Raw genomic sequence first — 25,732 nt, forward strand, 5'->3', positions numbered from 1 at the left:
CCACGAAGTTTCAATGCACTGTATGTGCGTGCCGCATGTGGTATTTGTGGAAGAGCCACACTCAAGGGGCCCAAAGAGACGCATGTGGCTCGCGAGCCGCAGTTTGCCGACCACTTTCCTAGGGCAAACAAAACTAAGGAGAAAATAAACAAATGGGGCTACATCAAAATAAAAAGCTCTGCAAAAGCAAAAGAAACCATCAATAAATGAAAAGGGATCCCACTGTATGGGAGAACACATTTGGCAATGATACATCTGATAAAAGGTTAATATCCAAACTGCATCAGGAACTCATACAACTTAACCAAATGAAGATAAACAATCCAATTACAAAATGGGCAAAGGACCTAAATAGACACTTCTCCAAAATGGACATACAGATGGCCAAGAGACATAGGGCAAAAAGGCTCAAAGTCACTGATCATCAGAGAGATGCAAATTAAAATGATAATGAGGTATCACATCACACCTGTCAGAATGGCTACCATCAACAAATCAACAAATGACAAGTGCTGGCGAGGATGTGGAGAAAAAGGAACCCTCTGTGCACTGCTGGTGGGAATGCAGACTGGTGCAGCCATTATGGAAAATAGTATGGAGCTTCTTCAAAAATTAAATATGGAACTGCCATTTGACCTAGTGATCCCACTTCTAGGAATATATCCTAGGAAACCTGAAGCACCAATCAGAAAGAAGGCATGCACCCCTATATTTCATAGAAGCACAATTTACAGTAGCTAAGATCTGAAAACAGCCCAAGTTCCCATCAGTAGATGAGGGGATAAAAAAAGTTGTGGTATATTTATACCATGGAATACTATGCAGCAATAAAAAGAAGAATCTCTTACCCTCTGAGACAGCATGGTGGGACCTGGAGAGTATCATGCTAAGTGAAATAAGTCAGTCAGAGAAAGACAAGTATCATATGATCTCACTCATATGTGGAATCTAATTACCAAAATAAAATGATGAATGGAGTGGATCCTGTATCCTACAGCATCTTTATTGAATTTATGTATTAGCACTACTTGGTTATACTACCAAATATATATATTATACATTTTATAACTATATATATATATATATATATATATATATGCACATATATATATATGCACACACATATATATAGTTATAAAATGTATAATATATATAACTATATGTATATATAACTAAATGTATATATATAGTTATAAAATGTATAGTAATATATAACTATATAGCCGAAACCGGTTTGGCTCAGTGGATAGAGCGTCGGCCCTGCGGACTGAAGGGTCCCGGGTTCGATTCCTGTCAAGGGCATGTACCTGGGTTGCAGGCACATCCCCAGTAGGAGATGTTCAGGAGGCAGCTGATCGATGTTTCTCTCTCATCGATGTTTCTGACTCTCTATCTCTCTCCCTTCCTCTCTGTAAAAAATCAATAAAATATATTTTAAAAAAATATATAACTATATGTATAGTTATAAAATGTATAATATATATAGAACTATATAAAATATATAATTTTATTTATTCCTTTCCTATATAGGTGCCTTTTGCTCCTGCCTAGAACATCTAGTATAATTTTAGTAGATGTGGCAAGAGTGAACGTCTTTGTCTTGTTCCTGTTCTAAGGGTGAAAACTTTCAATCTTTTATCTGTAACTATGATTTTAGCTGATATTTTCATTACTACTGTTTATCTTTTTTATCTTTATTGTTGAAAGTATTACAGATGTCACCTTTGTTTGTTTGTTTTTTCCCATTGATTGCCTCCACCCAAAACCTACCCCTCCTAAGCCTTCACCACTCAATTGTCTGTGTCCATAAATTAATATAAGTACCCCAGTTAATCATTTCACAACCAACCCCCACACCCACCTTCCCTCTGAAATTTGTCATTCTGTTCCTTGCTTCTATGTCACTGGATCTATTTTTCATCACTTTGTTTTTTTCATTAGATTCCACTTATGAGTGAGATCATGTGATACCTATCTATCTCTGACTAGCTTATTTCACTTAGCATAATACTCTCCAGGTTCATTCATGCTGTTGTAAATGGTAAGAGTTCTTTCTTTTTTTACAGCTGCATAGTATTCCATTCTGTAAATGTTCCACAGCGTTTTTATCCACTCATCTGCTTATGGGAACTTGGGCTGTTTCCAAATCTTAGCTATTATAAATTGGGGATATACATACAGGTGCCTATATTCTTTCTGAATGGTGTTTCTGGATTCTTAGGATATATTCCTAGAGGTGGGATCACTGGGTCAGATGGGAGTTCCATTTTTAATTTTTTGAGGAAACTCTATACTGTTTTCCACAGTAGCTGCACTAGTCTGCATTCCCACCAGCATAGTATTAGGGCTCCCTTTTCTCCATATCCTGGCCAACACTTGTCGTTTGTTGAATTGTTGATGATACCCATTCTGACAGGTTTAAGGTGATACCTCATTGTGTGGTTAATTTGCATCTCTTGGATAATTAGTGAGTAAGCATTTTTTTTTTTCATATGTCTCTTAGCCTTCTGTACGTCAACTTTGGAGAAGTGTCTACATAGGTACTTTGCCTATTTTTAAATTGGGTTGTCTTCCTTTTGTTAAGTTGTGTGAGTACCTTGTATATTTTGGAAATTAACCCCTTATTGGATGTATCATTGGCCAATAAGTTCTCCCATGCAGTGGGTTCTCTTTTCATTATTTGTTGGTTTCTTTTGCTGTGCAGAAGCTTTTTATTTTGATGTGGCCTCATATATATTCCAGAAAGCTCATATATTTTGCTTCTGTCAAGTGAAATGGTCTGTAGATACCTATTAATTTTAGGTAGTTTGTAGTGGTGTTCGAGTATTCTATTTCCTTGTTGGTCTTCTGTCTAGTTGTCCTATTACTGATTGGCTTTTAAGTGCCAGGCTTGGCAAAAGGTCCATTAAATATATTCCCATGGAGCAGAAGACATCATTAGTGTTTAGCGAGAATCAGGGACAAACTGGAAGGGTTTTAAAGTGTATTTGAGTTCTTTCTCTCTCTTTTTTCTTTGTTTGTTTGTTTAGCTGTGAGGAAATGCTTCAGTGATATCTTAGTTCCACACCATGTGATAAAAGATGCTGGGATTTGTTTGGAACATAATCTACTGTGAATATTGCATTGGAACACTATTTATGTGATGAATTGCTGTCCTGTGTTAGAGTGTTGCATAGAATTACTTTTGTTTCGGAAGGTTTTCAAGAGGAAGAATCCCAGGTTTCTGTGATAAAGAACTTGTGCCAGATTCAGTGGCTGGATTTTAAAGGTGGGATCTGTTTGGCTAAGACAGCAGCCATAAGTTAGTGTTTTAGTGATATTAATAATATCTGATATTTACATTTTATAAGGCTCTCTCCCAAGTGCTTTGTGTTAATGATTTTAATGGGGTAAATTATTCATTTAATTTTATTTTAGGATTTAGAGTCTTGGCCTATTTTTTCCAGTTCATCATTTTCAATGTAATAAGCTTTTTATGAGGACTAGAAGGCCCTGAATTTGAATTCCCACACTTCTGCCACTAGCACTGTGGTCTTTTGTAAGTTATATCACTAATCACTTCCTCAATTTTTCATGTTAAAAGGATGGTTAGGTTAAATACTTTCCAAGGACCTTTCACCATTCTCATTCCCGAGCTCTCACTTTGTCTTACCAGTTTATCTCTTTTTAAAAAAATTTATTTTTGACGCTATTACAGATGTCCCCATTTCACCCCCACTTAGCCCCTCCCCCCTTCCCTCTGGCCATCTCCACACTGTTGTCTGTGTCTATGGGTTATGAATATATGTTCTTTGGCTAATCCCTTCACTTTCTTTCATCCAGTCCTCCCTTTATGCTCCCCTCTGATAGCTGTGAGTCAGTTCCATGTATCAATGCCTCTATTTCTATTTTGTTCATTAGTTTATTTTGTTCATTAGATTCCACATATTATTCTTGACAGCAATCTGGACTCTATATCTTGGGTCAGTCCCAAAAGGCATGTGGGTGACTTTAAGGACTGCTTCAAAAAGGAAACTCCAGATATCTTGCAACTTGGAGCCATGGAGAAATCAAACAATACTAACCTTAAATACAGCTTCCTCATTTTTCTTGGCCACCCTTATCTCATCAAATGATCCAATCAGTGGGTCCTTCTGGGATTCAATGCTGTTGTGGAAAAAAAAGAGAGTTTTGTATGAGCCCCTCTTCTTTCTTTTCTTGGATTGCTGCCTCTCATGGGACAGACTCTTTCAGATTTTTAGCCATTTTGGCATATAACTTGGTTTTTAGAAAGAACATATTGTAGCCCTTTGGAAAATCCTCTAACAATTCCTGTGGGAAAAGTCTGTTACTTGATTGATGACACTTGAGGGAGTGTGGCATTCCCAAATTAGCCCATACGTTTTAAAACTGTTAGGTTTGTTTCTTGAATCTGTAAATAATAGTTATATACCACCCAGGCTTTAGAGCCTCAGTTTCCTCATCTGTAAAATGGAAAGAGGATTGTTCAAAATGAAGAATTCTTAACTTGGAAGACCTATAGCCAAGCATACAAAGATAAAATCCCCACACACTTTCTTAAGTTGTATGCAAAATTATATTTACATATATTTTGGGTAAAGAGTGCATAGCCTTCATTAGATTCCAAAACATATCCCATAATTGAAAAGAGGTTAAATAACCACTCTTCTAAATGAGCTAACTTAGAACTCTAAAACACTGAAACCCTTTGAAGTAACCTAGAAAAGTGGTTCTCAAAGTATGGTCTATGGACCAGAAGAACTGCATCACCTGAGAACTTGTTAAAAATTCAGGGTATTTGTTCTACTCCCAGATGTATTAAATCACATTTTTTAAGTGGGATTCAGAAATCTGTGTTATAGCAAGCCATTGAGGTGATTCTAATATACACGAAAGTTTGAGGAACAACTGACCTAGAACAATTCCACCTTGTTGCTTGGCAGGAAAACCAAGTTCAGGGAGAGAAAGGATTCACCTAAGGTCATGCAGTAAATCAGAACCCAGGTCTTTTGACTCCCAAGGCAAAACTCACTTCCCTGTACTTCCAAAAATCTTCATAGCTCTGAAATTCTATGGATCTAAGCAAAGGAAAATCACTGAAAAAACTATCAGTAAAGACAATAGCTTTGTTCCACAGTTCAAAATACTTCATTGCCTTGAATACCTTCTTCCACTTTAGAGCTGCTATGATTAAGGAATGCTTATATGCCTCAGTGTATTTTATAGGAGAAATAGAATAAAACTCTGTAATATGGTAAAACTCATTTATTCTGACCTAGTGCATTGCTTTAACTTCCCTTTTGTTTATGTCCATTAAAAAAGTAAATATATTTTTCCATCCTCTTTTTCTTTGACTGAAGGTATCAGCTCTGAAAACAGGTGATACAATTATAGCTGTAAATTAGAGAAAACTTAGACAGACCTAAAGCTATTTTGATGGATCAATGATGAAAGCATCAATCTCATGATACAAACTCCATGAAAATATCACAGAACAAGAACTGAAATAAGACACATATGCCAATTTTATAAAATGTTCCCTTCTAGATACAATTTAGTTTTTAGCCAGTGTGATATTGGAGGAAAAAATAGTTTTAAGCTGAGAGCTGAGGGCCTCAATTTTACTTTCTGACAAATAGGATTATAGCTATCCTACAAGGCTTCTAGAATACTTGCAAGGTCCATTGTGGAAGCAGATATGAAGGTGCTTTAGACATAGCTTACAATATAAAAGCATAAAAGTTAGTTCTCTCTCACTGTCTGCCTCTTATGTGTTTCCGTTTGTTCCAAAATATCATATAATAATTCCCACAGTTCACAAATCCTGAGGAGCCCTAGCTGATTTGGCTCAGTGGATAGAGCATCAGCCTGAGGACTGAAGGGTCCCAGGTTCAATTCCAGTCAAGGGCACATGATAGGATTGAGGGTTCGATCCCCAGTAGGGTGCACGCAGGAGGCAGCCAATGATTCTCTCTCATCTTTGATGTTTCTATCTCTCTCTCCCTCTCCCTTCCTCTCTGAAATCAATAAAAAAAATATTTTTTAAAAATCCTGAGGAAAATGCACCAGAAATGTGGGAAGACAGTTTGGGCCAGGTGGTTCAGTTGGTTGGAGCATCACCCTATACACCAAAAAATTGCAGGTTTAATTCTGGTCAGGGCACATACCGGGGTTGTGGGTTAGGTTCCGGTAGGAGAGTGTACTGAAGACAACTCATTGATGTTTCTCTCTCACCTGGCTCACACGGATGTTTCCTCTCTCTCTCTCTCTCTCTCTCTCTCTCTCTTTCTCTCTCTCTCTCTCCTTCTCTCTCTAAAAATTAATAAAAACATATCCTCAAAAATATTGGGAAGATAATTTTGGCATTTTACAGGCAGTATAAAAGAGCAGATAAGATCATGGGCTCTGGGACAATTTTTCTTAGGTTTGCGTCCTAGCTGTGAGGCCTTTGACACACTAGTTAACTTCTCTGTGTCTTAGTTTCTTCATCTATAAATTAGAGATAATAATAGTGGCAAAGTTATAATGTAGGGTACATGAGTAAATACATGTAAGATATTTATAATGCCTGAAAATTATTACTTGATAAAAATTAACCATTAGTATTGTTGTTGTTACTGAAAGAAGCTCCTGAAGTCATATAATGATACAATGTCTGTTATCAGAAATGTTGTGGAGTAGTTCATTGTAGACAGGCCTAAACATCGGCAGATGCACCAAATGAAGGTTTCTAAGCAAGGACATGGGGCATCCAGATTATGAGGCAGCCATTAATAAAGTAGAAATGTTTTCTAGCTCTACTAAGATATAACTGACATATAAAAATATATACATTTAAGATGTACAATGTGATTATTTGTTACACATACATATTGCGGACTACTTACATGATAAATTTAGTTAACACATTATTTTAATGTTATTTTTTTTAGAGAGGAAGGGAGAGATAGAAACATCAATGAGAGAGTGGGAGACATTGATCCGCTGCCTTCTGCATGCCCCCTACTGGGGATCAAGCCTGCAACCCAGGCATGTGCCTCCGCTGGGAATTGAACTGGTGAACTATTGGTTCATGGGTTGATGCTCAACCACTGAGTCACACTGGCCAACCTCGTTAACACATTCTTTGCCTCATGTTATTATCATTTTGTGGTTGTTATGGTGAGAATATAAACCTTTACTCTCATAGAAAATTTCAAATATACAATACAGTGTTCTTAACTATAGTCATCATGTTGCATATTAGAGCTCTGGAACTTATTCATCTTATAACCAAAAGTGTGTACCCTTTGACCAACATTTCCCCATTTTTCCCAACCCTCAGCCTCTGGCAATGACCATTCTACTCTGTTTCTATTGGATTTATTTATTTATTTATTTATTTAGTTAGTTAGTTAGTTAGTTATAATAGCTAAGCTCTGGAAACAGCCTAAATGCCCATCAGTAGATGAGTGAATAAAAAAGCTAGAGAGATACTAAAGATGGCTGCTTATGGGATGGAAGGCTGCAAGATAGTGTCTGAGTGAGAGTGAAAGGAGAGTGTGTGGAATGTGGGGAGTGACTATATTTGTGAGTGAGGGACAGCCATATCCCATGGGACTGTTGGGGAATGGCAGACCAGGCGCCGCTGGCCGGGCAGCCTCTACTACTGATGAAATCTCTCCCAGAGCAGCCAGCTCTGCTGCAGAGACTGTGCCATCTTGAAGGGGAGACGGCTGTGATTGGAAGCACAGCCTTACCTTCAACTGGGGAGACCTCGGAAACCTCCCAGGACCCTACAACCACAATGCTCAGGGACCAGCTGTCTCAGCTATGAACCCACAAACACTGACAATCCAGCCTCCCTGACCATGGGCGCCTAAAAAGTCTGTGGGGGGGGGGGGACAAAGCGGCACCAAATACGTGGACAGGCCCTGTGCCTTCTCACAGAGCAGACAGAAGGAACAGCTGAATCAAATAACATCCACCTGTAATTGGTGAATTAAACACAGCTAGTGAGGCAATCCATGGATGGAAAAGTCAAATATTGCCTAGAGAGAGGTGAGATCTGGGATCCAGGCTGGAGGGAGAGATGCGCACAGTGGGGACTAGAGTCTCAGAGGGAGACTGCACCCCAGCAAATCCACGGCCCTTGGGGTCAGTGTAGCCCTCGAATGTGGAAGGGGGTCCACAGGGCTGCTGGCAGAAGGGGACTCTAGATATTAGCCCACAGCTGGGCTGGGCCCAGAAAGGCAGCTTGAAGTTCTATACTGCCTGCGCAGTGCCAGGGGAAAAAGGCATGAGTCTGCACGATTTCTCTGTCCTTTTATCTTTATACCTCCTTGCTTTTGCTTGCTAAGTCCAGTACATAGGATCTCCCAATTAAAAACACTCACCGAGACTGCAGGGGAAAGTTGTTTTTGTGGAAACTGGGGGTTAGAATAAGGAGAGGACGAGCCGGAAACCAGCTCTGGGGCAGTCCATCCCTCCAACGGAGTATTAAGTGCAGCAGGGAAAGAAGAGTCTAAACACTGCATAGAGGGGCCATTTAGTGCCACCCAGGGGTTGTGTTAGAAATTGATTCTTGTGTAAATACAACTGAAGGCAGGGAGAATACAACTGAGCAGAGAGTTCCAGCCTGCCTGAAACAAAGTTGTGGCTTATGACACAGAAGAGCAGTGGATCTCAGGGAACTTCAACACTGTGGTAACTACCTGACAGGAAAGAGACATGCCAAGCAGAACAGTAGAGGAAGTGAACGAATTTAAGTACCTCACTTTTTTATTTTTTATCTTGTACTTAAGAAACTAAATTTTTTTCTCACTTGATTTTACTTTTTTATTATTATATTTTTATTTTTAGTTATTGTTATTACTACTATTATTTTACCTTTTTTAAAGTTTTATTTTATTTTTTCTTTGTTTTATTTTATTTTATTTTGGAATTAGTGTTCTACATTCTATTTTTCTGTTTCTTTTAGCATTATTTTACTCTATCTCAATTTCTCCTTTATGCCAACACTCTCTTCCTCACTTTTCCCCTTTTTTATCCTGTTTCTCTTATCCTGTTCATGGTTTAGTTTTTCTCTATCCTTTCTTTTTACTCCCTGTTAAAAATTTATTTCAATCATACATCCAATTTTCTCTACCCTGCTCCAAGTCCATGCATACCTCTCTCTTCTCTTTCTATACTATCCATTTTTTTTCTTCTTTTGTTTTCCTTTTTCTTTCTTTCTGACTTATTGTTGTTGTTTGTTTGACTGTTTGTTTGTTTGTTTGTTTGGGTTTTTTTTCTTCTGTTCTTCCTCTCCTCAATGGTTCTCTACTTTTATTAAAAACTTAATTGATCCCAATCACCAACTCAGGTCTACCTACTCTCTATTTTTCCTTTCCAATAATAGATGAATACATAGATAAATAGATTAAAGAAAGGGGAATATATATATATATAGTATATATATATATATATATATATATATATTTGGTATTTTGTTTTTTACTTTTCTTCTTATACACTCAGTCTCTTTCTACCTCCTCTATACTGAATTGTGGCTATTTCCCCATTCATTAAATTCCTTGACCTTACCTTCTGGAAATAAGCTCTGCCCTCTAAGATTCATCTGGGTGTTTTTTGTTTGGGTGTTTGTTGTTTGCATTTTTTAGATTAGTTGTTGTTTGTTGTTTGCATTCATCTCTGGGTGTTTGTCATTTTCATTTTTTGGATTAGTTGTATTTTTGGAGTTTTCTCTCCATATACACATATTTTCCCCCTTCTTTTTTCTACTCTTTCTTTTCTCTCTTACATTTTTTCCTTTTCTCAATATCACTTTCGCACTCTTTTCTATGCCCTAATTCTCTTTTTTCTGGTGGTCACCTTTATTTGGGGTTATTAGTATTGTGAATACATTTGTGTTTGGTGCTCTGTGTGTTGTGTCTTGTTGTGTTGTATTTTGTGCCTTTAAGTCAATGTAGGAGAGAGAGAGCTACATAACCAGACACCCTGAGAGGAGCGATCATGGGGAGACAAAGAAACAGCCCACATACTAAAGCAAAGGATGACTCACTGGAAAAGGAAGTAAACAAAATAGAGGCAAGCAATATACCAGAGAAAGAATTCACAGCAATGGCCATAAGGATGCTGAAAAGGATGGAAGACACATTCAACAATATATGTAAGAACCAAGAGGAAATGAAGAAGAACCAAGAAGAAATGAAAAATGACATTGCTGCAATAAAGAACTCAATAGAAAGCATCAACAGTAGACTAGAAGAAGTGGAGGATCACATCAGTGAACTAGAAGACAGGGTAGCAAAAATAACCAAGCAGAGCAGCATATAGAAAAAAAACAAACGTAGAAAACAGGAGGAGAGCCTAAGGGCATGTTGGGACAACACGAAATGAAACAACATCCACATAATAAAGGTGCCAGAAGGAGAGGAAACTAAGCAAGGGATAGAAAACCTGTTTGAAGAAATAACGACAAAAACTTCCCTGATATTGGGAAGAAAAAACTCATACAAGTCCAAGAAACTCACAGACTCCCAAACAAGATGAACCCAAAAGATTGACACCAGGACACATTATAATTAAATTGGCAAACACCACCAACAAAGTAAGACTATTAAAGGCTGCCAGAGAGAGACAGAAAGTTACCTACAAGGGATCTCCCATCATACTATCAACTGATTTCTCAACAGAAATGCATAAGGCCAGAAGGGGATGGAATGAAATATATAAAGTCATGCAAAGCAAGGGTCTGAATCCAAGAATACTGTACCCAGCAAGGCTATCAATCAAAATTGGGGGTGAAATCAAAAGCTTCACAGACAAAAAAGGACTAAGGGAGTTTATTACCACCAAACCAGCAATACAAGAAATGCTAAAGGGTCTGCTGTAAAAAGAAGAAATAGGAAGGGAAGAAAGAACACAGGCGTAAAGGATGAAATGGCGACAAGCAAGTACTATCAATAATAACTTTAAATGTAAATGGATTAAATGTCCCAATCGAAAGACATAGGCTAGCCGAGTGGATAAGAAAACATGACCATATATTCAACAAAACCAAAAGCTTGTTTTTTGAAAGATTAAACCAGATTGATGAACATCTAGCCAGGCTCAACAAGAAGCAAAGAGAGAGGACCCAAATAAATAAAATCATAAATGAAAGAGGTGAAGTAACAACCGATCCCACAGAAATACAAATGATTATAAAAATATACTACGAACAACTCTATTCCAACAAAATGGACAACCTAGATGAAATGGACATATTCTTAGTAAAATACAAGCCTCCAAAACTCAATCAGGAAGAATAAAAAAAACATGAATAGGCCAATAACTACCGAAGAAATTGAAGCAGTGATCAAAAATCTTCCAGCAAACAAAAGCCCTGGTTCAGACAGCTTTATAGGGGAGATTTACCAAGCATTCAAAGAAGAATTAAAAACTATCCTCATCAAACTATTCCAAAAAATTCAAGAGGAAGGCACACTTCCAAACTCTTTCTATGAAGTCAGCATTACCCTAATTCCATAACCAGATAAAGACACCACAAAAAAAGAGAACTACAAGCCCATATCCTTGATGAACATAGATGCTAAAATCATCAACAAAATTCTAGCAAATTGGACTCAGCATTACATTAGAAAGATCATACACCATGACTAAGTGGGATTTATTCTGGGGATGCAAGGATGGTACAATATCCATAAATCAATAAATGTGATACATCACATAAACAAATTGAGAGACAAAAATCACATAATCATATCAATCAATGTAGAAAAACATTTGACAAAATCCAACACCCTTTCTTGATAAAGACTCTCAGCAAAGTGGGAATAAAGGGATCAAACCTAAGCATAGTAAAAGCCTTATATGACAAACCTACAGCCAACATTTTACTTAATGGGCATAGACTAAACTCATTTACCCTAAGAACAGGAACAAGACAGGGAAGCCTACTTTCACCACTCTTGTTCGATATAGTACTGGAAGTGCTAGCCATAGCGATCAGACAAGAAGAAGAAATAAAAGGCATCCAAATTGGAAAAGAAGAAGTAAAACTGTCCTTATTCGCAGATGACATGATACTATACATAGAAAACCCCAAAGATTCCATCAAAAAACTACTAGACCTAGTAAATAAACTCTGCAATGTAGCAGAATATAAAATTAACACCCACAAATCTATGGCATTTTTATACACCAATAATGAACTCACAGAAAGAGAAACTAAAACAAAACACACACACACACACACACACACACACACACACAAAACAAAAATCCCATTTACCATTGCATCAAAAGAATTAAGATACCTAGGAATAAACTTAACTAAGGAGGTAAAAGACCTGTACTCAGAAAACTACAGGGCATTGAATAAAGAGATAGAGAAAGACATAAACAAATGAAAGAACATACCATGTTCATGGATTCGTAGAATCAACATCATTAAAATGTCCATAATACCTAAAGCAATCTACAGATTCAATGCAATCCCCCTTAAAATACCAACGGCATATTTCAAAGATCTAGAACAGCGGTTCTGAATCTGTGGGTTGCGACCCCTTTGGGGGTCGAACGACCCTGTCATAGGGGTCGCCTAAAACCATCGGAAAACACATATATAATTACATATTGTTTTGTGATTAATCACTATGCTTTAATTATGTTCAATTTGTAACAATGAAATTGGGGGTCACCACAACATGAGGAACTGTATTAAAGGGTTCCGGCATTAGGAAGGTTGAGAACCACTGATCTAGAACAATCTATCCAAAAATTCATCTGGAATAAAGAAAGACCCCGAATAGCCAAAGCAATCTTGAGAAAGAAGAACAATATTGGAGGGATCACAATACCAGATATCAAGCTTTATTACCAAGCCATGGTTCTCAAAACTGCCTGGTACTGGCATAAGAACAGACATATAGACCAATGGAACAGAACAGAGACCCATGAAATTGACCCAAGCCATTATGCTCAATTAATATTTGACAAAGGAGGCAAGAGCATACAATGGAGTCAAGACAGTCTCTTCAATAGATGGTGCTGGGAAATTTGGTCAGATACATGCAAAAAAATGAAATTAGATCACCAAATTCCACCATACATAAAAACAAACTCAAAATGGCTAAAGGACTTAAATGTAAGATGGAAAACCATAAAAATCCTACAAGACTCCATAGGCAGCAAAATACCAGACATATGTCGTAGCAATATCTTTACAGACACAGCTCCTAGGGCAATGGAGACTAGGCAGAAAATAAACAAATGGGACTATATCAAAATAAAAAGCTTCTGCACAGCAAAAGAAACCATCAACAAAACAACAAGAAAGCCCACTGCGTGGGAGAACGTATTTGTCAATGATATTTCTGATAAAGGTTTAATCTCCAAAATTTACAGGGAACTCATACAACTTAACAAAAGGAAGATAAACAATACAATAAAAAATGGGCAAAGGATCTAAATAGACCCCTTTTAAAAGGGGACATACAGAAGGCTGAGAGACATATGAAAACATGCTCAAAGTCACTAATCATCCGAGAGATGCAAATCAAACCAACAATGAGATACTATCTCCCACCTGTCAGAATGGCTATCATCAACAAATCAACAAACAAGTGTCTGTGAGGATGTGGAGAAAAAGGAACACTCATGCATTGCTAGTGGGAATGCAGACTGGTGCAGCCACTATGGAAGACAGTATGGAGTTTCCTCAAAAAGTTAAAAATGGAACTCCCATCTGACTCAGTAATCCCACTTCTAGGACTACATCCCCAAAAAACAGAAACACCAACCAGAAAGGATATATGCACCCCTATGTTCGTAGCAGCACAATTTACAATAGCTAAGATTTGGAAACAGCCTAATTGCCCACCAGCAGATGAGTGGAGTAAAAAACTGTGGTAAATCTACACAATGGAATACTATGCCGCTATAAAAAAGAAGGAACTTTTACTATTTGCAACAGCATGGATGGAACTTGAGAGCATTATGCTAAGTGAAATAAGCCAGTTGGAGAAAGATAAATATCACATGATCTCACTCATATGTGGGATATAATGATCAACATAATTTGATGAACAAGAATAGATCCAGAGACAAATGGTGGTGGTGGTGTGTGTGTGGGGGGGGGGTTAGAGAGCAACCAAGGGACTTGTAAGCATGCATATTAGCATAACCAATGGACACAGACACTGGGGCAGTGGGGGCTTGCCCGGAGTGGGAATAGTAAGGGGGGTCAATTGGAAAAAGGAGACATGTGAAACTTTAGACAATAAAAAAGCTATAGAACATTTACACAAAGGAATATTATGCAGTTGTAAAAAAGGAGGTTATATTATCCTTTGAGACAGAATAGAAGGACATGGAGAGTAGCATGATAAGTGAAATAATCCAATCAGAGGAAGACAGATAATACATGATCTCACTTATATGTGCAATCTAATAAACAAAATAAACTCACCAATAAAATAGAACCAGAGGCATGGAACCATGGAATAGATTGACCAATTTCAGAGGGAAGGGTGCCAGGAAGAGGTTAACCAAAGAACTTTTATGAATTGCTCATGGACACAGACAATTGGGTGATGAAGGCCAGGGAGGGCAGGAACCAGGTAGAAGTGGGCAATGGAGGGAAATGGGGGGTGGGGCAGACACCTATAATACTCTCAACAATAAAGATAAAAAATAATAAAAAAGGTTTGACATATTTAGATTCCATATGTAGTGAGATCATGCAGTACTTTTATTTTACTTAGCACAGTGCCCTCAAGATCCATCTACGTTATTGCAATGGCAGCAATTACTGCTTTTGATGGTTGAAAAATATTTCATTGTATTTATATACACATTATTTTCTCTATTCACCAATTAATGGACACTAGGGTTATTTCCATATCTAGTATACTGTGAATAATACTACAACAAATAGGGGAGTGCAGGTATCTCTTCAAGAGAGTGATTTCATTTCCTTCAGATACATACCCCTGAAGTAGTTTGGAAATGTTTACTCCCATTCAGTAGGCTGCCTTTTAATTTTGTTTATTGTTTCTTTTTTGGGATGATGATTATTGAGAGTATTACAGATGGTCCCCCATTTTCCCCTTTGCCTCTCACGACCCGGTTTCTTGTGTTGTTTGGCATAGTTCAACTTGACCATTTCTGCTTTTGTAGCCTATGCTTTTGGTGTCAGATCCACACATCAACACGATTAAGGTCTAGGAGATTATTCCTATGGTTTTTTCCCCCCTCTGGGAGTTTTATGGTTTCAGGTCTTATGTTTAAGTCCTTAATCAACTTTGAGATGTTTTTCTGTGAGTGGTGAAAGATAGAGGCCTGATTTTATTCTTTTTCATGTATATATCCAGTTTTTCCAAGACCATTTATTGAAAATACTATTATTTCCCATTAAGTAATTTTGGCTCCCTTGCCAAATATTAGTTTACCATATTTATGTGGATTTATTTCTGGGCTCTCAATTCTTGGTCTGTGTCTGTTTTTATACCAGTACCATAATGTTTTCATTACTATCTCAGACATCTTTCATAGCAATATTTTTGCTGATATATCTACTAGGTCAAAGGAAACCAAGAAAAAAATAAACAAATGAAACTACATCAAACTAAAAGCTTCTGCACAGCAAAAGAAACGACCAACAAAATGAAAAGGGAACCCACTGTATTAGAGAACATATTTTCTAATTATACATCTGATAAGGGGTTAATATCCAAAATATATAACAAACTTTACAACTCAACACTAGGAAGACAAACAATCCCATTAAAAAATGGGCAAAGTGAATAAACACTTCTCCAGAGAGGACATATAGATGGGCAATAGACATATGAAAAAATGCTCAATAACACTAATAACAGAGACAACCAAATTAAAACCACAATGAGATATCACCTCACAGCTGTCAAAATGGCTACCATTAGTAAATCAACAAACAACAAATTCTGATGAGAATGTGGAGAAAGGGAACCCTAGTACATTGCTGGTTGAAATACAGACTGGTGTAGCCACTGTGGAAACCAGTATGGAGTCTCCTCAAAAAATTAAAAATGGAATTGCTGTTTGACTCAGCAAGCTCACTTCTGGAAATATATCCTAAGAATACCAAAACACCAATCAGAAAGAATATAAGAACCCCAATGTGCATAGCAGTGATATTTACAATAGCTAAGATTTGGAAACAGCCCAAGTGCCCATCAGTACATAAGGGGATAAAATAATCTGTGGTACATTTACACAATGGAATACTATGTGGCTGTGAAAAAGAAGGATCTCTTACCCTTTGCAACAGCATGGATGGACTTGGAGACCATTATGTGAAGTGAAATAAGTCAGTCAGAGAAAGACAAATATCACATTACCACATTTATATGTGGAATCTAATGTACAAAATAAACTGACAGACAAAACAGAAGCAGAGGCATGGATGCATGGGACAGACTGACAGCTGTCAGAGGGGAAGCGGGTAGCGGGGGCTGGATGAAAGAAGGTGAAGGGAAAGAACATATATGCATAACCCGTAGACATAGATAACAGTGTGGTGATGGCCAGAGGGTAGGGGAGGTTGTGGTGGGTGGAAGTGGGAAAAGAGGGTAAAATGGGACATCTGCAATAACACCAACAATAAAAACAAAGTTAAAAAAGAGTATTATTACAACAATTTCTATTATCCAGGAAAAAAAATACTATGCCATATCTGAAAGTTTATTATTAAAGTATTGTAGTATGTGTTTAAAAAAATCAAAAAGTGTGATGCTCCTGCCTTGTTTTTCTTTCTAAACATTGCTTTGGATATTTGGTATCTTTCGTGTTTCCATGCAAATTTTAGGATTTCTTTATCTACTTAAAAAAATTCCACTGCATTTAGATAGTAATTGAATTGAATTTCTTGATGGTGTTAGTTAGGATGAATATTTAACAAAATTAATTATTCTAATCCATGAATATCTTTTCAATTCTTTGTGTCTTCTTTTATTTCCTTCATTAATGTCGTATGATTTTCCATATATATTTTTAATGTCCTTAGTTAATTTTAATCCTATTTTAAAGTTTTTAATACTTATTGTAAATGGTATTGTTTTCTTTATTCCTTTTCAAATAGCTCATTGTTGGTATATAGAAATGCAACTGATTGTTGTATATTAATTATGTATCCTGAAACTTTACTGAATTGATTAGTTCTAACAGTTTTTTGGTGGATACTTTAGGATTTTCTATTTATAATATCGTATCATCAGCAAATTAAACAATTTTACTTGTCCCTTTCTGGATGAATGCCTCTTATTATTTTTTTTTCCTAACTGATCTGATTAGAGCTTACAGAACTAGTTTGGAAAAAGTGGAGAGAGTGGGCACCCTTGTCTTTTTCTTGATCGATGGGAAAAAACTTTCAACTTTCACCATTGGGTATATTGTTAGGCATGGGTTTGTCAAATATAGAGCCTTTATTGGTTGAAGAATATTCTTTCTACACATAATTTATTGATAGTTTTTATTATGAATGGGTGTTGTCATTGATTGTTTTCAATGGAGTCTCCTCAAAAAATTAAAAATGGAATTGCTGTTTGACTCAGCAAGCTCACTTCTGGAAATATATCCTGAGAATATATTTTGATCATTGTATTGCAATGATCATATAATTTTTGGCTTTCATTCTATTAATGTGGTGCATCACATTTATATATTATCATATGTTGAACCATTGTTGTATCTCAGGAATAAATCTCATTTGATCAAGGTGTATTATCCATTTATTGAATTGTTGAATTTGGTTTGCTAGTATTTTAGATAAGTTTTTGCATTTAAATTCATCATGGATATTGACCTCCAGATTTCTTTTCTTGTATCCTAATTTGGCTTTGGTATCAGAGTAATGCTGGAATTGTAAAATGAGTTTGAGCATGTTCCCTCTTCAATTTTTCGGAAGCGTTTGAGAAGAATTGGCATTAATTTTTCTTTAAATATTTGGTAGACTTTACCAGGAAAAATATTTGGTATTGGGACTTCCTTTGTTAGAAGGTTTTGATTACTGATTTCTATTTTCTATTTCACCATGATCCGGACTAGGTAAGGTGTATATAGCTAGGAATTTATGTTTCTAGTTTGTCCAACTTTTTGGTGTACAATTAATTGTTCATAATGGTCTCTTATGATCCTTTGTATTTCTGTATCAGTTGTTACATGCCTTTTATTTATACTTTTCTAAACCTCTTTTTTTTTCTTGGTATATTAGCTAAAAATTTTCAATTTTTTTATCTTAAAAAAATAACTCTATCTGTTCACCTTTTCTATAGTTTATTTTCTATTTCATTTATCTGCTCCAACCTTATTTATATTCTTCCTTCTGCTAACTTTGACTTACTTTGTTCTTGCTTCTCTAGTTCCTTAAGGTATAAAGTTAGGTTGTTTATGTGGCATCTCTTGTTCTTAATGTTGGCATTTATTGCTGTAAATTTTCTTCTTAACACTGATTTTGCTGCATCACTAAGTTTTGTGTTTGTTTCCATTTTCAATTGTCTTAAGATGCTTCTTAATTTTCCTTTTTAATCCATTAATTGCTCACAAGTAGTTTTTTTTGTTTGTTTCCACATGTGTGAATATTCTAATTATCATCATGCTGTTAATTTCTAGTTTTATACAATCGTATTTAGGAAAGATAGTTGATATGATTTCAGTCTTCTTACATTTTCTGAGATTTGTTTTGTGACTTAACATATGCTCTGACTTGGAGAATGTGTACTTTGTGCTTGAGAAGAATGTGTAATCTGCCAATGCTGGAATGAATGTTGTATATACAAGGTGGGGCAAAAATGGTTTTACAGTTGTTAGTATACAAAACACAGTTTATTCTTATATTATTTGTTGATTATTGTGTTATTTTCCATACAAAAAACTTTAAACCTACTTTTGCCCCAACCTGTTTGTCAGTAAGGTTCATTTGTTCTAAAGTATAGTTCAAATGTCATGTTTCCTTATTGATATCTCTTACTCTTTTTATTGTATTTTTGCCTATCATTCCCTTCATATTTGTGAATATTTGCTTAATATATTTATGTACTCCAATATTGGGTACATATGTATTTATAATTTTTATATTCTATTGAAAATTGACCACTTTATTATTATATAAAGAACTTCTTACTCTTTTGTGCGGATTTTTAGAATAAAATCTCTTTTGTCTGAGGTAAGTATGGTTACCCCTTCTCTCCTTTGTTTTCCATTTACCTGAAATGTATTTTTCCATAAAACCTATATGTATCCTTGAAGCTGAAGTGAGTCTCTTGTAGGTAGCATATAGTTGGGCCTTGTTTTTTCTTTTTGTTTTTAATCCATTCAGCCACTCTATGCCATTTCATTGAATAATTTTATCCATTTCTATTTATAGACATGATTGGTAGGTAATTACTATTGTCAATCATCTTCACCAATTTTCTGGCTGGCTTGTATTTCTTTCTTCTTCTCTTGCTGTCTTCCTTTGTGAATTGATGAATTTCCATAGTGGTATGCTGTGATTCTCTTCTTTATACCTTGTGTGTATCCACTAAAAGTTTTTATTTTATTTTTTTATTTTTTAAATATTTTTTTATTGATTTCAGAGAGGAAGGAAGAGGGAGAGAGAGATAGAAACATCAATGATAAGAGAGAATCATTGATTGGCTGCCTCCTGCTGGGGATCGAGCCCGCAACCCAGGCATGTGCTCTTGGCCAGAATCAAACCTGGGACCCTTCAGTCCACAAGCAGATGCTCTATCCACTGAGCCAAACCAGCTAGGGCCCACTAAAAGTTTTTAATTCTGTAGTTACCCTGAGGCTTCCTTGAAATATCTTACAGATCTAACAGTCTATTTTAAGTTGGTAACAACTTGACTTTGATCACATACAAAAACTCTACACTTTTACTCCCTACATATTATTTTATGATGTCACTATTTACATAATCTTGAATTGTGTTTATATTAACAAATTATTTTAGCTATACTTACTTTTAATTATTTCATCCTTTATCCTTTATACTAGAGTTAAATGATTAACACACCCCATATTATTCTGAATCTGACTATATGCTTACTTTTACTAGTCTGTTGTGTATTTTCATGAATTGATTATGGCATTAAGTTTACTTAAAATCTACCATCTCATACAGACACAATAAAAAGAAAGAGCAAAAAAAAAAAGAAAAAAAATACTCTGTGATATGATAATGTGTTTTGGAGGGGATAATTTTGGATTGAAATGTTGAGGTGACTGTTTAGCTTCATAAATGTGGATATCCATATCTCTTCTTTTTCCACAGTTGTGACATTCTCCATCATTATTTATTTAAATAAACTTTTTACCCCTTTCTTCCTCCTTTCTCTTTTTGAGATTCCAAAGTACTGAATGCTTTCCTCATTACTTTTCATTCATTTTTTCTGTTATGATTGGTTAATTTCAATTGATCTGTCTTCTATATCAGTAGTTATTTCTTTTGTTGGAGCAATTCTGTTATTGAGGCTATCTATTGAATTCTTCAATTCAATCATTTTATTCTTCAGTTCCAAAATTTCTGTTTTGTTCTTTTTTATGTTTTCTATCTCACTCTTGAACTTATTACTTATTTTTTTCTTTTTTTCCCCTTGGTTGCTAAATTGTTCATCTATGCTCTGTTGTAGCTCTCTGGGTATCTTTAGAATTAGTATTACAAATTCTTTTTGAGCTATTCATGGATACCCATTTCTTTGGATTCAGTTTCTAGAAGTTTTCTTATTTTTCCTTAGAAACATATTTATTATAAGTAAGTTTTCTTTATGGATTTGGTATTTTCATGTTTCCCTGAATTATAGTGATTCTTGTAGCCTTGCATGTGTGTCTGTACATTTGAAGAAGCTATCACGTTTTTCATAATGTATGAACTAACTTCATTAAAAAAAATTAGCCATTCACCTGTGGGTGGGTTTACACTGGAGTATGCTATGATACTCTGGATTAGCGGTGAAGGATGCCAAGTGTGGGAATATGTGGTAGCACTGGGTCCAGAGGTCTTACTGTCTCTTTAACTTAGGTCACTGGAGTCAGCAGCATTGACAACTGTGTGGCCTTTTTCAAATGCTTTGGGGCTTCTTCAGTGGCTGCAAGTGTTATTAGGGTCCTCTGAGGGTCCTTCAGGTCAAACAGCTAGGAACCAGTACAACAGCAGTGGTTCCCATAGCTAGTGGTATGCATACAGTCAGTTGAAGGTGCCAACTGTAGATATTGTGTAGTGTAAAGGACCAATTGCATATGCAAACATAGTGGTATGGGTCAGAGCAAGGAAATAGGACCAAGGTCAACTACAGGTGTGATAGTAACCGAATGGGGCCTGGCTGTTGGCATGCTCTACCATGGCTGCTGGGTCTCACCATGAATGCACAGAAATAAAGGTAAGTGTTGAGAGTCAGGTCTGGGCATACAGGTGCATAGATGGAGAAGTTAGCTATAGGTGCACTACTTGGTGCCAGCCAGTAACATGAGACAGGAATGGATCAAAGCCCTCAAATAATTATAGAGTCCCTGACTGTGCACGTTCCTTCATTTCACTGCATGGTTTCCCCAAGGCACATGTCACTATAGATTTATGGCCAGCATAAAATGAAACTAATAAAATGAAATTTGATCCTCTCCAAGACTTACTTCATGCAGCCCTCCTGAAGAAAAATCTCCAAGTGGAGAAGGCATTCCCTTCCTCCTCATTATTAAATTTGTGCACCAGTGGGGTCCCTCGGCCTGGCCTGTGGAGATTGGGCCAAAACCAGCTCTCTGACATTCCCTGATGGGTCTCGGATTGCGAGAGGGTGCAGGCCAGGCCAAGGGACCTGCATCGGGCCTCCAGTATGCATATAAAATCTTTGGTTAATCTCTTGCCACCCTCCCCCTCCCTTCTTCCTTCTGAGATTCATCAGTCTGTTCCATGTTTCCATGCCTGTGGTTTCCGCTCCTGCGTTGAGTGTCTGCCTCTGGTAGTCAGTGGAAGTCATAGCTACCGGTTGGACAAACAGTCGGCCGGTTGGCCGGTTGCTTAGGCTTTTATACTTGTATATATAGATATGATTGGAAATAATATGTCCAGCCAATGGTTGAACAACAACAGGAGTGCTGAATAAACAACCAGGCAAGGCCTCATGGATCAGAGCTCAATTCTCAGTGCTTCTCTAGATGAACCTAGAACATTCCACACCTCATAGCTTTGGTTTCTTCATTCTTTAAAAAAAGGTAAAATTTAAAGGACTGTGTATGGTATATTTCCTAACACTCCAGCTAGGATGACTCCATGATTGTCTTCCTTCTGAAAAACACTGTGACTTACAGCTGTCATTAAATGTGTATAGTATTATGAAGGAAATGTCAACCAATCAAGTGCAAAATAGGTTAGGCTTGAATGAACCATGTGATGTGTAAAATATGGAAAACTTTGATAGCTGAAGCTTTTTAAAAAAAGATTTATGTTGAAAAATAAAATGTATGTGATGAGTAATAGAGATGTAGTGCACCTAATTCCAGCACAATATCATTGGAATCATACTAATTTTTCAGCTAATGACTATATAATGGATTTGGGAACTGCTGAGTAAATGCTGCTCCACCCTTGGTGGGCTTACTGTTAGCCTCAGCTCCTCTAGGAATCTTCTACTAAGGTCATGACCACCCTATACATTGTATAGATTAGTAAAAGGTACCACCTTTTGACAGAATCCTCTCCCATACCCTCAATGAATGATAAAGTAACTATGAAAGATGTCCCTTTCTCTAGGCATACAAAGCTATGTTGGGCATAGGGATTATCAAGCAGAACATGAGCTGGATTCAGTCCCCATTTTCTCTCTGAGTTGTGTTTTACACAAACTACACAACTATAAATGGAGACCTTACTTGATGCCTTAACTTTATGTTGATTTCTTTGTTCTCTGAACTCTTATGAGTTAATCCACACCACTTATTTATGCCCTCTTGACAAAACTCCCTAGACTTACTCATAATTATGTACGTTTTATCTCAATAATAGATTGTCAGTTTTTTGAGTGGTCTTATTTTAGACCCTCTCAGTGGCTAACACTAATGTTGAACACAAAAGTATTTAATATATTCATTGTTCACTTGAGGTGAATTAAATTGTGCTTAGTCTTATCCTCAATTGCCCTTGGGCCCTCTCCACTTATCATTCAATATACCTTGTTGGCAGGGACACTTTTTTTTAACTCCTCTCATTTCCATGTGGAGGACACTCTGTAAAAGGCACACTCCACCTGAATCTCTTACCCCACCCCTCATTGCGAAAGGGGGAGTTAGTTATCAGACTGGTAAAGAGAATTAATTGCTATGCTTTTTTCAAGGACTTTCTTTCTTGCAAAGAGTGTATTCTCCCTGAGGGGGAACTCTGAAATTTTAAGGTAAATCTAATCCAGGAGAGTGTTAAAAATCCATCTGGTTGCACCTATAAACCAATTCTCTGATCTAGCTTATGTCAACAATAAAGCTGGAATGAAGACCTTAAATTGGCACTGTCATTTATGTTTCAATTGGTTCAGAACTCTGAGAAAAGAGGAATATAATTTACTGCTCCCCCTTTAAAACAGTTACTAATTCTAGACAATTAACCTTGTTAACAGTTTTCCAAACCATCATCTCAAAGAAACAGAAGCTATTGGATCTCACCTGGCTTCCATTATGATATTATTACTTATGGTCTCTTGTACAGGATCCAGGGCCATGAATGTGGGTGCTCCACCAGTGCCATTGAGGGGTATGTAGTCTTTGCCATCCTGCATGTGAAAACAGATATCCATCATTTCTAAGGGACAAATATACTAACTTGTATTTGTGATATCCTTTCCTGCCTACATCTGGCTATAAGAAGAACTGCTGGCCTTCGTTGGACAGTTCAGAAATTTGCTCTACTTTTCTATTTACCTCAAAATATTTTCTTAACAACTTAGAGCAACATCTTTTGTGCTATAGAAGCTGATTAATAAGGATGTATTTACAAACTTGTGAATTCAGTGTTTTTTATTAAAACATGTTTTATACATAATATTCCCTTCTTCCCTCTTAATTTCCCCTATCCTCTCTCTTCTTAAATAAACAATCCTAAAAGAGAGGAAGGGAGGACAAACATTAGAGCTTCATAACTCTTTCAGTGTTGGGGAATAGGTTCCTAATTAAAACACTGGTTTTCCTGTTACCCATTGCCAAGTCATCTGATGACATCATCTGCCCCTTAGCCCTCTACAGATAATCCATTATCAAGAATCAAATCCAAAATGTGATAAAATAATAAGAAGCACTTCTTATTATGTGGCAGGCACTATAATAAGTGTTTTGCATCTATTTTCTTATTTACTCACCACATCTTATGAAGAAAGATACTATTAGTACCTGATTTTACAAATGCGTAAACTGAGGAATGGAGAGGTTAAGTAATATGCCCAAGGTTACAAAGTTAGTAAGGCTAGGATTCTCTTCCAGATATATTTTCTTAATCACTCTATATTATCATGGTCACAAGGGGAGGTGATAAGCTTTTCCATAAGTGTCTCTGTTTTTATTGTTGTTGTTTATTTTTTATTGATTTCATAGAGGAAGAGAGAGGGAGAGAAAGATAAAATCATCAGTGATGAAAGAGAATTATCAATACCTGAATTAATAAATTAATTTTAATCTTAGTGATGGATTGTTTGCTGTTGTAGGTATCCATGGTTACAATAAAAAAGGACCCTTTATTGGTCCCTTTTCCCCTCCAACTTTGTTGAGGTGTAATTGATAAATGCAAATGGTATATACTTAAAATATACAACTTAATGATATATACCTCTATATCTACATCTATCTATATCTATATCTATGTCTATGTCTATGTCTATATCATCTATATCTATATCTATATCTATATCTATATCTATATCTATATCTACCTACATCTATATCTATCTATATCTATATCTATAAAAAGCCAGGGTCCGTAACATCCAAAACTACCGAACGAAAGACTGAACGCCAGGCTGTGCACGCAGCAGGCTTGGGTGGGCAGGGACTGGCAGTGGGCTGAACTGCTGACCTCTCAGTACCTCCCCCCTGGCTCCCACGGACACTGCGGTGACCCAGCACTGACTGCTGCCACTGTGGGCGCCGCAGAAGTCAGTCATGGGTCCCAGCCAACCGTGGCAGCGCGGCGACCCAGCATTGACTGCCGCTGACATGGGCACCACAGCGACCCAGCACTGACTACCAAGGGGGCTGTGGGCCCCCGGACACCGTGGCACCATGGCTAGAGAGGGCTGTGGGCCCTAGGATGCTGTGGCGCTGCAGCAGGAGGGGGCTGTGGGCCCCATCCAGCCGGGCCACGGTAGAACTCTGGGTCTCATGTGGTTTGGGGCATGGCTGGCCTTCAAACCAGACCCTGACAGGAGGGAGGAGGGAGCCCCATTCTTTGCAGAATTGGCTGTTGGATAGCTTGCTGTCAGCGGCCTGCCAGCCAGAAATCCCATTCACCTGCACCCCAGACCCCGGCGATCAGGCAGGCATAGGCAGTTAGGGGCGAGATCAGGCCGGTAGGGGAGTGCAGTTAGGGGTCATCAGACAGGCAGGCAAAGGCAATTAGGGGCGATCAGGCAGGCAGGCAGAGGGGTTAAGGGCAATTAGGCAGGCAAGCAGAGGCAGTTAGGGGCGATCAGGCAGGCAGGCAGAAGGGTTAGGGGCAATCAGGCAGGCAGGCAGG

General features: G+C 37.2%; 1 protein-coding gene across 1 annotated transcript in view; it reads right to left on the bottom strand.

Moving 5' to 3' along the window:
* The window catches only part of LOC102422327 (vascular endothelial growth factor receptor kdr-like), a 353,529-nt gene that overhangs the window by 33,086 nt on the left and 294,711 nt on the right, over positions 1-25,732 (bottom strand). The window contains exons 28-29 of the mRNA XM_014465282.2: positions 23,674-23,780; positions 4,065-4,146 (exon numbers count right to left, since the gene is read on the bottom strand). Coding sequence (XP_014320768.1) covers positions 4,065-4,146; positions 23,674-23,780 — 189 coding nt within the window. The remainder of the gene's footprint in view (positions 1-4,064; positions 4,147-23,673; positions 23,781-25,732) is intronic.

Source organism: Myotis lucifugus, unplaced genomic scaffold (assembly GCF_000147115.1).
Source record: "Myotis lucifugus unplaced genomic scaffold, Myoluc2.0 scaffold_4, whole genome shotgun sequence".
NCBI classification, from domain to species: domain Eukaryota; kingdom Metazoa; phylum Chordata; class Mammalia; order Chiroptera; family Vespertilionidae; genus Myotis; species Myotis lucifugus.